Source organism: Theobroma cacao, chromosome 6 (assembly GCF_053813885.1).
Source record: "Theobroma cacao isolate CCN51 chromosome 6, ASM5381388v1, whole genome shotgun sequence".
Lineage (NCBI taxonomy): Eukaryota > Viridiplantae > Streptophyta > Magnoliopsida > Malvales > Malvaceae > Theobroma > Theobroma cacao.
This window is the reverse complement of record NC_142644.1, coordinates 29,708,375-29,721,801: the sequence shown is the minus strand read 5'-3', so window position 1 is coordinate 29,721,801 and position 13,427 is coordinate 29,708,375. Positions and strand designations below refer to the sequence as shown.

The 13,427-nt window shown below is 35.0% G+C and overlaps 2 protein-coding genes across 2 annotated transcripts; both read right to left on the bottom strand.

The window, feature by feature from the left end:
• Positions 1-3,298: 3,298 nt before the first annotated feature.
• On the bottom strand, positions 3,299-7,117 carry LOC18596902 (alpha-galactosidase-like). The gene is made up of 13 exons (XM_007025649.3): positions 6,955-7,117; positions 6,812-6,870; positions 5,749-5,805; positions 5,478-5,616; positions 5,257-5,332; positions 5,121-5,179; positions 4,977-5,042; positions 4,812-4,895; positions 4,615-4,679; positions 4,363-4,445; positions 4,144-4,284; positions 3,876-4,016; positions 3,299-3,741 (listed from the first exon to the last, which is right to left on the bottom strand). The coding sequence occupies exons 1-13, from the start codon at positions 7,110-7,112 to the stop codon at positions 3,646-3,648; spliced, it is 1,224 nt and encodes a 407-aa protein (XP_007025711.3). The 5' UTR covers positions 7,113-7,117; the 3' UTR covers positions 3,299-3,645.
• Positions 7,118-11,908: 4,791 nt separating this feature from the next.
• On the bottom strand, positions 11,909-13,033 carry LOC18596901 (Toll-Interleukin-Resistance (TIR) domain family protein). The gene is made up of 2 exons (XM_007025648.3): positions 12,456-13,033; positions 11,909-12,269 (listed from the first exon to the last, which is right to left on the bottom strand). Exons 1-2 carry the CDS (start codon positions 12,944-12,946, stop codon positions 12,149-12,151), a joined length of 612 nt encoding a protein of 203 aa, XP_007025710.1. The 5' UTR covers positions 12,947-13,033; the 3' UTR covers positions 11,909-12,148.
• Positions 13,034-13,427: the final 394 nt, after the last annotated feature.

Below are 13,427 nucleotides of genomic sequence, written 5' to 3'. Positions count from 1 at the left end.
CTTTCTGGGGTCATAGGTTTGGAACTGCCTCTACGCTTTCCATGTCATGCTTTTCCTATGCAACAGCCTAACGCCCACAATCCGAAAAACTAATTTTCAAGAGAAAAGGGAGAGTGTGGGTTTGCATGTGTGTTCTTGACCCATACTTTCTTCATTCAGCACTTGTTCATCTCATACAGCAATGCAACAATCACTACATACTGTAAAACTTGCTCAAGGAAGTTTACTTCTGGATTGCATCCTGAAAACATTTCCCATGTAAATTTCTAGATAAGTATACATAAAATTGATTAACCTTTAACTAGTAAGGAGATTACCTGGCAGAACCATGAAAATTTTCTGCTGTAGGGTGGGAATAAGAAAGCGAAAAACCCAGTGAACAGCAGGCAGAATCCATGGAACAAGGGGCCGTCTTTGACCTGGCAGCTGGTTGTCATTTTCCTTCCATAATTGATCCGAATATATGTATATATAGAATACAGGTAGCATGCTTTCCTTGATAGCGCCTTTATCTTTTGGAGTATACTTATATTATAGCCTTCAGGAAATGCATGGGGGTGTGTGCGGTTGTCTATTCACTCTTTCACATTCTCGCTATTAATTCCAATCATCTTTATCTATCTCACTTCTTTTTTTTTTTTTTTTGGAAAAATCTAAGAATCTTCTGCCCATTTTTGTACATGTATTTTCTTTCTCTTTTGGTTTCTTTTCTTTTGCCACCGAAAGGAATTCTATGGCCAAATTGCCTCTTTGCTTCAAGTAAAGAGCCAAATCTGTTGGACGTTGTTTTCCATAGAAGATACGCTATCACAGATTTCGTGTAATGAACCACAAAAAGCACGAGGGAAATGCAATTTCATTGCCTAAATTCCTAACTAAGAAAATCAACTTGAGTCCTCCGTGAATACTTTTTTGAAGTTTTGATTCTTTAGAAGCATCATAATCAACAATAGAATCACAGTGAGCTCTGTTAAGTTTGCGTGTAAGACTTGATCAGTTGATTCTTTAGCTACAGAAACTATGTATTCTGCATTCCATTCCACCGGTATTGCTGACCTGGGTTACCCTGATGAAGTTAAACCATCTGGTAGTTCCCTGGAATTAATTGGCATGATCTTCATTGTGGTTCTACTTTCATTTTCTTCTGTCTTGTGTGCCTGAAGTAGAAATATATGTTAATGTAAATGCCAATGGATATGCATTCGTATCAAAAGTTCAGGTAGCTTGACACTAAGAGTACCCATCATCAATTTCATTTTCAGCATTACTGTCCCCATTAACATTATGTTGACATTTATTCTACCTTACTATACCTGTTGTGATCCAATTCTTAGAAAAGAATTTCAAAGCTTCACTGCTTGGAACTGAAAAGTTTGGAGCTATGATCAGCAATGGTGCTAGGGGCAAAATCTGATGCAGTTAGTAAGAGCATTGATATGAGAAAGCTTGCCTTTTAAACTTAGTTGTAATCTGAAAAAAGTGCCTGTTAAAGGGATGGTCTTTCATAATTTATCAGAAAAGCACCTCATGTTGTAATATGTAGATACCCCAATTCTAATTAATTATTATTTTTAAAATACTGTTTACAGAAAAATTACATCAAGGATATTCCAAGCATAGAAGAGCTCAGAAGAGTTTCGGGCACGAAAGCGCCTGAGGTGTTCAAACCATGGAACTGCCCAAGGGTGCTCTAAGCTGGAAGCTCCTAAGGTGTTCCAAGCACAGAAGCGTTCAGGGGTGTTTTAAGAGTAGAAGCACCCAAGGAGCTTTACAAGCACAGAAACATCCAGGAACAAGTATGGAACAGCTATTTGTACAGGGAAGTAAAAGTAACTCAGAACAAGTGACAGGATTCATAAGTTACATTCACATTTGAGATATTTTAAAAAGCTTGGTTTGTGACTCAGATATGGAGATAGTTAAGAGAGTTTGCTCTTAACCTTTTCTTAAAATACATGTGCTTTACCCCTTGATCTGTTTAGTATTTCTTAAGAACACACGTGGCACACTATCAAGTGTCACTACTCCATTATTCAAAATTTATGCCCATTACCCAATTACATGGTCATTCTTTTAATATCTCATAAACTGTTCTTTATCTGCTCTTCCATAACAAGCACATTCTCTCATTACTGAACGTGCTCTTCTAACTACTCCTAAGAAAGTGCTCATATTCAATATAAATATGAGAGCCTTGAAAGTTAGAAGGCAATCAAAAATCATTAGAAATCCAACAGAGATTATCCTAAAAGCTCTCTCTAGACTCCTCCAAGCATTCTTTCAATTTAGTTTTTGCCATTTTCTGCCGCTTCGTCTACATTTTCTCATCCCTCACCACCTTCCACCCAAAGCACTTACACTTATACTTTAAAGACGACTCCAATATTTTTTTTTGCCGTCTGTAACGCATTCTGATTCACTCATTACAACACATCTTCTTTCTCTAACCAAAAGAACCTTCTACATAATCATTACTAAAGAGAAAATACTTTTTCATGAAAGTTCATTTAATTTCAATAGAGATTGACATTGTTTTTGTCATCACAAATGTGGAGTAATGGATGCCTTTTCCAAATTCAAAGGTAGACATAACTGGAAACGTTATGGCCATGTAGGTAGAGAAAGGCTAATATATATCTTTAGCAGCTGCATCTACACCAAAATGGATGTCTTCATCACAAATCAGTTAATATTATCAGGAAAGATATTGGTCCCGGGCCACTTCCAAGTAAAGGACAAAATATTAATGGCTCTTTTCTCAATTCTAACTGTTAATAGAAGATGAGATATCACCAAACTTTAGGCCATAGAGCTGACTTTTGAAAACAAAAGAGATAATAACAGATTTTTGTTTTATGGTCTCTTGTAAAAATTGTTGATAGACATAAGAACTGTGGGAATGGCAGAAATCAGGTGTCATTTCGATGATTTACCTCAAACAATGAGGATGGTATGTATGAATTCACTAGCCAATGAACATTTTCAGTTTAACATCAAGCAATCACATGAAGACCAAAGTAAAAACGTTGCTTTGCTTAGAGATTTCTGATGAAGTCAAACTCAAAAAGAGACTGGATCAAGCAAAGTTGCTATTTGAAGCAAGCTATACTGATCCGAGCTGCCCAGTCAAGATTCCGCAGGAAAATCTTTGAATATTCAGATTTGTCCAAGCTGTGGCTTGCACACAAGCGGAGCTGCTTTTGTCCTTTTATATTGAAGGTTTTGTCTCATAAGCAGAGTTCATAGGCTACCAGCAACTTTACTACACTTGTTCTTTAGGTAAGAACAGGTGGGTTTAGATGCTAGTGAGACTACATGTTTAAATCATATCAGAGGACAATGAATTTACATCCATACGGATAAAAAGTCTTTGTGTTTAACATTTGGCATGGTCTAATTTCACATAAAAGGACAAAGGAAGGAAAGAAGACTTGGCATGGTTTAACTGAAAGATAATCTAGATATACTATATTTTGCAGCAGATAGTCCCCAGTGCTGATCTCCCTAACTTCTTTTGGAGTATCAGAAAAAAGATGGAAGATCTGAAGGGCCATGTCAATACAGCATTGATGAAAAGCCTAAAAATATTAAATCATCCCAAATTAAATTGTCTCAAATAATGGGAATTCTTCTTAAGAGCCTCCTTCATCCACTAAATGGTGTCATAACATACATCTTACAAGAGTGAGAAGCAACGCTTGAAGTCAATCTATAGCGCCTTTTCATTGCAACAAATTTGTGCTGCAACAAAAATATCGTGAAGGTTAAGGGCAGCCTTTAGATGTCACCAATTCATTTGTTATCATTATAAAGGAAAAACATAAGAGATCCGTTGTTAGTTTAAATCATGAGAGGATTATAAGGCAGAACCATACCTTCCACACATCCCTAACAGTGACAGGACGAGAAGGAGAGAGTCCAATTTCTCTCCATCCCACGGAGATTGGTGCTCTCGCGCGGCTTCTGTTCCATAACACTACCACCACCCTTCCCCTTGATAATGGCCCTGCCCAAATCTGTATTGTGTTGATGAGGAAATTGTGGTCAATCATATGTAGGGACTTCCATTTTTTTTTTCTTAGCGGGTTTGGCAAGATGACTTCTGTGTATATGAAGTGAAGAATACAGTGCTTAAAAGATTACCTCAAGGCCACCTTTGGTTCGTATTTTCCTCCCCTGAACTCCTAGTGGGTCCTGATTAATGTCTATCACTTCTTTGTTTCCAATGATACTTAGAGTCTCTCTGCTGGCAGATGAAACATCGCATCCAAGAAGCAGAGGAGCCTGCCGTGAAAAGGTTTACTATATAATCACAACAGATTATGTGCAAGATAAAAAGAAGGCTAGAATTAAGAGACACACCTTCATAAGAGCCCAAATACTAAAATGAGACCGGTATTCCTCTACGGTCATTCCTCCATTGCCCACTTCCAGCATGTCAGGATCTATTATGCATTTGTGATTATAACTCAAATTAGTGAAATAAGATTGAACAAAAGAGGAATGAAGGAAGTAGCTATGGAACTAGTTATGTTATTTCTTGAACAGTGCTGCAACCTTTTGCACTGAAGGAAAAAATCATAGCAGAAGCAGAAGTTAAAAGTTTGCACTTACCATTCCACCCGCCAGGTCCAGCATATCTTGCCCAAACATCGTTTGCATCTGCAATTGAGGTTATACTGGAAAAGGGGAAAAAGGAAAGGAAAGTCTCAAATGAAACTGTGAAAACAACTAATTCAATGCTTAATCCATAAACATAATCGGTTAATCAGCTTCAGAGTACATTAATAAAAGAAGAAAAAGGACTAGACCTTGCCCAGGTGTCATTAATATCCCCTGTAGTCCTCCAAGAATGGCCATATGCACCAGCCCATATTGCTGGTTTCTCTTGTCCCCTGGAAGAATACAGTACTGTTTAAGGAACATGCTTTAAATTTTAGCATAGAGCTGATGTCATAAACTTCATATGCACATACCATTCACATAAAGAGTAATGGATTGGGCGGCCAGCTTTTTGCAATGCACGACTCATCCTCACATACCTTCACAAAGAAAATTTTTTGTTACATAACTAGATGTTAATGCTCAATATAATAAACTCCAGTGACAATTGATTTTACCTCCCTCGATTTTTGGAACCATCATTGTAGCAGTTGTCATACTTTATGTAGTCAACCCCCTACAAAAAGGAAGCCCCCATCAGCTGGAATCCTGTATTTAAGCAAATTATATAGTTGCAAACTTAAGGACACCAACCCATTCAGCAAAAGTCCTTGCATCTTGATCTTCATGCCCAAGAGAGCCAGGCATTTGGTTACTGCAGGTTCTATTACTGTGGAGATGGAACAAAGTTTTGAACTTTCAAACACTTTATCATATATTTGTTTTTATATGCAAAAGAAACTTTCAAGTACGCCACGTGCACCATGATGATCACACTAGTTATACATAATCAAAATAATTCAGGGACATTTTACCCAGCATCAGCATATATCCCAAGTTTCAAGCCTTTGGAATGAACATAATCTGCAAGGGCCTTAATGCCAGATGGAAAGGTAGTGAGCTTGCCCCTTAAATTACCCTTCTTGTCTCTTTCCCCTTCAGCCCAACAATCATCTGCTCATACACAACCAATCAGTAAATCAGAGACAATTCAGGCAATCACCATTATGGTTTATTTGGTAACTCTCCACAGAATCCACAGGTATTGGCAAATAGAATTAAGAAAAGCTTGTTTTTGATTCATACCAAGATTTACATACTTGTATCCAAGTTTTGCCAAACCAGTTGAAACAAGAGCGTCCGCTGTTCTCAGGAACAAAACAAACTAGTAAAAATCCATGTTGAAAGGATGTGCAAATATTTCAGCTCGAAATCCTAACATTAAATCAAGATTTCTGATTCCAGCAATTTCAAATATTTGACTCTTGTTCTATAACTCTAGGTCAAAACATAAGGAAATAGTTCAGCTTGTTCCTTAAAGGATTTAGATGAGTACAGAAAGATTCAATTAATTAATTAAGAACATAACATAAGAGAAATTCACTTAGGCAGAGGCAATGCATACTCTGTCAACTAACAATTGACAGCAAGAAGTCACAAGATTTAAAAAAAAAAAACAATAAATAAATAACCCAACAACCATATGATGCAGTTTGGAGTAAGAAATTGAAATTCAAAGTCGGTCCGTTAAAATTAGGTGTAGAGAAGATGCACCAAATTTTAAATGCATGGAAAAAGATGGTCCTATTCAAGGAAAGTAAAGATCATGGCCTACAATTTTAAACATCTACTCTGCAATATTAAATGCATAGAAGTTTGAGTCATAAAAAGACCCAAGGTACAAGGAAACAAGAAGGTAATATATAATCTACAGTTCAATATCAAGAATTCCATAGTTAGACCTATTCAGAACCTAATAAGGGAGTGTGTAGGCAATTCTTGTTGAGTGAAAGACGGTTCAGTTTATAAAGTATAGAATTCAGGTTAGCATTTTAATGCATTCAAGCCAAAATTAATTACTGGAACAAAGAGAAACACTGAAAAAGACTGCAGATTGAAGGGTGTCCACTGTTGGAATATTCAAAGTCAACTATATTGAAAATGGAAGAAATTATACTGTGCTTTCCAAAGGGGCCGTAACCCTGCTTGGTGGTGGTCTTAAGCATCTATTCTGCAACAAAATATTAATCAATCTTTTGGAGAAAACAGAGAGAGTGGGAGATACGCATGCAAGCAAAGTAGGCTTAAGTTCAATGAAATCCTTCCATGAAATAACATTGTTATTATTGGTTGAAACAGAGAAGCTCACCAGTACTCCTTATAATCGTCTCATTTAAATCGCAATGAAAGTGATTCCAGCTATTCCAACTGCAATAATGATCTACCTCCAGTTAATAAATATATATAATGTAATCTCCTTTAAAATAAAGAAGGCAACAGTAACAGGATTACCCCATCGGCGGAGTGCGAGAAACCCCATTGTCCAGAAGGAACCGAGAGTGAGCTTGATGTCCATGGCTACTGACGTTCATTGAACAAGCCGCCTGGTGGACGACCCAAAGGTTGAGAAGAGCAACAAAAAGAAACTTGACTCTGAATCCCTTTGCCATACTCATATGATGAGAAAACAAAACAACAGAAAAGGAAAGAGAGGAAATATTTCTGGTTTTTGAAAGTAGAGATTGAATTATAGTTGGAGTGAAATTAAAATGATCAAGAAATGCAAAAACGCGGGATGGGAGTCGGGAAGAGGACAGTCCTTTGACAGTGCACGAATGAGGTCAGTGACCGGTTGTCGGTTGGGGCACAACCCTCTTAAATACGATCTTTGCCTTTACTGCTAACTAGATACTGTGGGACACTTCAACTTCCTTTTCTAATCCAGTTGACATTATGACAAAGCAAAAGACAAGCAACTGCTAAATCATAGGTGTACTATGAACAGCCTCCAGGCTCCAGGCCACTGTATATATAACAATTTTCAGAACAACATTATACGATGTAGAGAACCATGGTTGTGTGTCTCTTCTCAAGACTTATCAAATTAATCATCAACGAGTCAAGATTTTGCTAGTAAGATTCATATCTTGAATCTTATCCCTCTTTGGATAATTATAAAGAAATTTAATCCCTTTAAGTGAGGGATTATTATAACAATTTCATTAAGATTAATTGTGTAGTGAATCAATTCAAGGGGAGTGAAGAGATATCAATCTTGAAGCTTTTATCTCTCTTGGCCCTTGGGGGTTGGTCAGTCACCTCCAATCTTGTATCACTTTCCAAGCTTTTTTCTCTTAGCCAACAAAACGAATCTTATTCCTCATAAAGAGGGATAACTATATTAATCTCATAAAATATTAGTCAAACTTGTGTCACTTCCAAAGCTTATCAATTGTATGAGTCAGATTTTTTTTCGTAAGAGAGAATACAAAAGAAATAGGAATTCGGATCTGAATGGTAAACATGTAGTAAACCAAGCTTGTGTCACTTTCCAAGACTTATCAATTGCATATGTCGAATTTTTTTCATTTTGGTACTAGGATAGGAGAGAGTCAAGGGGAAGGTCTTGGATCTTATCCCTTCAATACAAAAGGGTAACCACCATTAAGGTCTTGGATCTTGTATAGGAGATCTCACCCTAACAAACAAAATCTTTGAGCTCGGGGCATCTTATTGGATAAATGTTGCAGTGCCCGGGATAATTTTCTTTGGAGGGAGGTCTGTCCTAGGGTTCTTTCAATGGATAGCTGGTTGCAGCTGAGCAAAACGAGCAGGGAGAGATTGGTTTCTTGTCATTTTTTTCACCGTATTATGGCTTTTAGGGAGCAAACACTCGAGCTTTTCCTTTGCGGCTGAATGCATGCGACAGTTTTTAGGAAAATGGATGAAGCTAGGACAACTCAGATTAGTGACAGAGCAGGGTTGCATGAGGCTTGGACACCTCTGTCTCCAACAGATGTACTCTAAACGAATGTGGATGATCAGGCTATGTTTGGCAGCTAGCAGGCTGCAGGTTTGGGCATAAACGAATGTGGATGATACGGGGTTTTTAACAACTTGATAATTGAAACGTGATTGCTCAATGGCTGTCAAGGAAACTACAAGACTTTATTATAATTGAAAAGTGTTTATTGCATGCTATCATTTGTTTAAGCTGCTGATTTGCTCTAAATGTCAGCTCATAATTCATACCGAACGAGAAGCCAGAATTCTTTGGCTCGTGCTTTGATTAGGAGTCCCACCCATTAATTTCTTTCTTATTCTAATGCTAAAGTCATAGGTTCAACTCCATGCACAAGATCAAATATATTATAGCAGCAATATATTCATGTATAAACAATTCCTCAGTTGTTGCTTCGTCGATGAAGTTCACCTGACAAGCGACAATGACATATGTTTAACTTGGTCAATGACCCACTGGTTCTATCAGAATTTTAACCTATTAATCAAAACCCGAACTGTACAATAAAAAATTATTGCTCACCTAAATGTTTCAAAGGCATGTTTCGCATGATAAGGTAGGGACAAGAAGGGTTGGTTCAACATTTGAGTCAAGAACTCAAGAGTAAAACATTACTACATTTAACTAAATCAACCTACAATTAATTATATAATTCATCTCTACTTGTACTAATTCTATATAGAGTATGTATCCATTACCAAAAATATATATGAACAGTTATAGCGAATGTAAACCTTTTATGGACATGCATGTTTTTCTTGCTTTCATGTCCTTGGAAACAAATAAACGTGAAAAGACAAAAGGGGAAACAAAGAAAGTGGCAATAAGAATCACGAGAGATACTGTTATCTTTTACCATGACTAGGAAGGACAGAAATTCGTCTTGCCGCAGTTGACTTAAAAATTTGGAAGTATTTCTTTTTGGATTCCCGAATAAGGTCAATTCTAGTTGGGACAATTTCAATATTCTTTTTTTAAAAAAATAAATTAAAATTTTCATTTATTCAAAAATAAATTTATTAAACTATCTTGGTAGTGTACCAGGACAATATAAAAAAGAACATAAAAAGTCCCTTTTTTGCTTGACCTGTTTAATAAAAACAAATTAATCCGATTACAATGAAATCAAGCAACCCACCACAAAACACACAATCAATAATAGAATTCCCCAAAAAAAAAAAAGAAACAATTAATTAAATTGCAATGGGAAACTTTTCAATATAATCACTATTCATCTCAATTTACCTCAACATGATATACCCCAAAAGCGATCAAAGTTTTTTGAATTTTATCAATTTATTTTTTCAAAAAAAAAAATTTATCGATTTAACAGTTATTATCTCTTTTGTAAACACATGAATATATTTTATTTTTTAAATATATAAAATAAAATATCCAAACCAAATCTTAAGTTAACCTTAACATATATCTCATAGTCTTTTTCTATTGTTTCAACTATCACAAATAATTAAATTTATAAAAAATATAAATACGTCGTCCAACTTAATAAATAAAATAAATAACTAAACAAGTAACAACTAATCACTTGAATATTGTCAATATGTCATTCGACTTAATTTTGATAAAATATTGTACTGCCCTAAACCTTTCGATCTTTGATATACATGTACGTCAACAAACAAAAATTTTAATTAAAAATAATTAATGGGGTTGATTTTTTTTTTTTTTTTGCAGTAAACAATGGAATCTAAAAGCTACCAAAATTCCAGGAAAGATCCCCATCATTTCTTTGCAAATTAAATTGCGTCAAAGGTTTTGACGAGCATGTGATACTGGCTTAACTTCGCCATCTAAATCACTTCTTGCTTTTCAATCCCTTAGCGTCAACGCTAATAGATCTTCTCCAATTAGCTTTATAATTAAGATAAAGAAAAAAAAAGTCAACATTGATACATCAATAAATCATTATCACAATTGGAAACTGTATATTCTTCGTTTATTATTATTATTTTTTCAGATAATTCTTATTTATTTTGTTCATTGTGCTTGATGGGGGTAAAAAGAAAATGGAGGAGAAGGGAAACAAGATAGGAGATGAAGGGGAAAATAACTATTACTTTTTTCAGTGATTTGGTATAGGAGAAGGAAAATAGAAGGGAAAAAATTCAGGTTAAAATTAATGATAAATAGGATATAACTCATTTCAATTGCTAGACTATATAATATTTCATTTCTTTTTGTGCAAAATTTTATTTCAATTTTCCTTTCCATTTTCTTTCATTATGATTGGTTTTATAATTATGGAAATATACACTTTTCAAAAAAAAAAGTACAGAAATATGCATAAAAATAGTTCCAATTTCCTTTTTATCAAATTAAAGAGAAAAGTTTCATTTCTATCAAAACTTTTCATCCTTTTCCGAAAACAGTGTTTCATTTCTTTATATATGTGTATATATATATATATATATATATATATATATATATATATATATATATATATGAAACATAGAGTACTTACTTATTATAAAAACCATTTACCATTCACGTTGAATAACAAATTTAATATTTTATAAAATTATCATATAATCATGATTTTTTTTTCTTTTTTGTACTGATCACATTGTGGATGGTAATTTTTTATTTCATAAAATTATCGTATCGATTATTTAATGAATTTATATTTGATACACAGTTAATGTATAAATTTTAAAAATATCTAATTAAAAAATGTTGCAAAATTTGTCTTTTCACATTTACATCATGATATGTTTCTAAAAATATATATTCTTATATTCTGTAATTAAATGATGGTAGATAAATATTATACGTTGACTGTATATCAAATATGAACTTTTATTTAATTTATGTAAAAAAAAATCACTTGAACTTAATATATTAAATTTCCAAAACAATTACTAAAAGGATAACTAACATAGACCTTCCAAGCAACCGAGTTAATTAAAACCCATGCTTACGTACTATCTGCAGTGGACTTAACCATCTGAAAAACTTATGCATATCAGTTTTAGGTAGCTTGCATGATATTGTTTAATTTCATAGTGAAATATAATAATTAATCTTTGATTTTGCTTCTCTTTGTATTTTTTTTACGTTATTATATACATCGTACACGCCATATATATATATATATATTTCCCGCTCTAAAACAACACTGTTGAGAGAAATTCATGAAAACTTCACTAGAGTGCGGTGACGGATCGATGCAACGTTCCAAGAAATTTTCTCACATGAAGTAAATTGCCGTTACTCATTCTTAATTAAATTTCTGGGTATCAACCCAGATTCATCATTGAAACTTCGGTGTTCTATCCGCACCAGCTTTTCTTCCCACATGTTCAAGTTCTTTCGAAGAAACAGAAATATGGAGAAGACCCAAAGGCTTATACTGGAACAATGAAGAAACAGAAAAGCAATTTTATTTGAATCTTGAACGTATTACAAAAGAATAATTCTGTCCCTAATCTATATTACAACAGGTTTTGAATTGCATCTATTTGTGCAGTTATTGTTAAGGATGGGAGATCAACGAAAAAGAAGAAAGAGGAAGAATTTTACAAAATTTTACAACTTATTTGGAGATCTCCCTACCAAGTGTTTAGGAAGTCAACCTGGTTTCCTCCTATACCAAAAAATGATTGAATTGACGAAGAAAAAAATGAAAAAACCTTGCGGTTAAAGGTACAATTTAACAAAAAATCTTCATTCTTGTTCACGATCCTGCACAATATATGTACTTTTCTTGCTGGAATTCTCGGCTTCCACCTCCACCAAGTTCTTAATGACAGCATCGGTTGCAGTATTCAAGAATTCCGACCAGTCCCTGGATACCCAGAAAAGAAAATGAAAGCAAAATTAGTTAGAAAAAGAGGAACTATATATATCCAAAATCAATTGTAAAGGTAGAAATTTCATTTCTATTTTTTAGAAAAAGAGGAACTATATATATCCAAAATCAATTGTAAAGGTAGAAATTTCATTTCTATTAAAAAAGTTATAGTGATCATACCCTGTTAAAGTGTCAAATGTAAGTCCGACGGTGTACTTTGCCTCCTCAAGAGCCAAGCTGAACCTTTGCAGCTGCCTGGCTGAACGTGTTCCATAATCCTTAACTTGAAGCTGAGACGGTTTCACATCACAAAATATCGGTATAACTCTTTTCTTGCTCTCCATTAGGAGAGCAAGCTCATGGAGGCAAAAGTAGGAGTCGCAATAATTGGGCGAAAAGATTGCGACACCAAGTTTACAGTTCCGGATAGCCGGATTGATTTTCTCGAATAGCCTGTCGCCAGGCTTCATGTTCCTGCTATCCAGGAAAGGCCTTAGCCCCAGCCTGAAAATATGGTCATGAAGCAACCCTGCAATGGTTCTCTTTGTATCGATCCCACGATGGTTAATAAAGATATCACAGGGGGGTCGAGTAGTTGCCTCGATGGAGGTTCGGGGCTGCAGGATTTTGCGGCACAAGTTCTTGGCAGATGAAGCACAACGTTGCTGCATGGCTCCTTGGAGAAGCTAACCCAAAAAGGAATGATTCAAAGGTAAATATAGTTTGATCGAGTTCCAAGTGTCCTCTAATTGGTTTAAATGTTTTGTATGGAAGTTGTTGGAGAGAGCCTGAGCGGGACTAAGACGCTCATCAGAGACCTCGTATTTATAGCTTCACATTCCACATGATAAAATTTGTTTAATGGGTGAATTTGATTTTCAATGCGAAGAATGGTAGAATTCTACGGTTTTGTTTGACAGCACAACCCGAGAAGAAGGGACAAAAAGCCTTGATTACTTGACCTCTCAACGCTTTTCTGCGAATTGCATAATCCTTCAAACACGTTTATGGGTTTATATTTTTTATTATTTAGTTCTTCCATTAAATTTTGACATAGTCCTTCCTAAATATGTACAAATTACTACAAAAGATTAAGGGGAGGATAAACCTTTCTCTTGGGCCCGTCATGGGGTCTGAAAATTAACATGATGT

Coding starts and splice junctions, on each gene's coding strand:
- LOC18596901 (XM_007025648.3), bottom strand. CDS start 12,946: ATGCAGCAACGTTGTGCTTCATCTGCCAAGAACTTGTGCCGCAAAATC. Junction 12,270..12,455: donor ACATTTGACACTTTAACAGG/GTATGATCACTA, acceptor CTGGGTATCCAG/GGACTGGTCGGAATTCTTGA.
- LOC18596902 (XM_007025649.3), bottom strand. CDS start 7,112: ATGGCAAAGGGATTCAGAGTCAAGTTTCTTTTTGTTGCTCTTCTCAAC. Junction 5,180..5,256: donor CAAGGACTTTTGCTGAATGG/GTTGGTGTCCTT, acceptor TCCTTTTTGTAG/GGGGTTGACTACATAAAGTA. Junction 4,680..4,811: donor ATTAATGACACCTGGGCAAG/GTCTAGTCCTTT, acceptor CCCCTTTTCCAG/TATAACCTCAATTGCAGATG.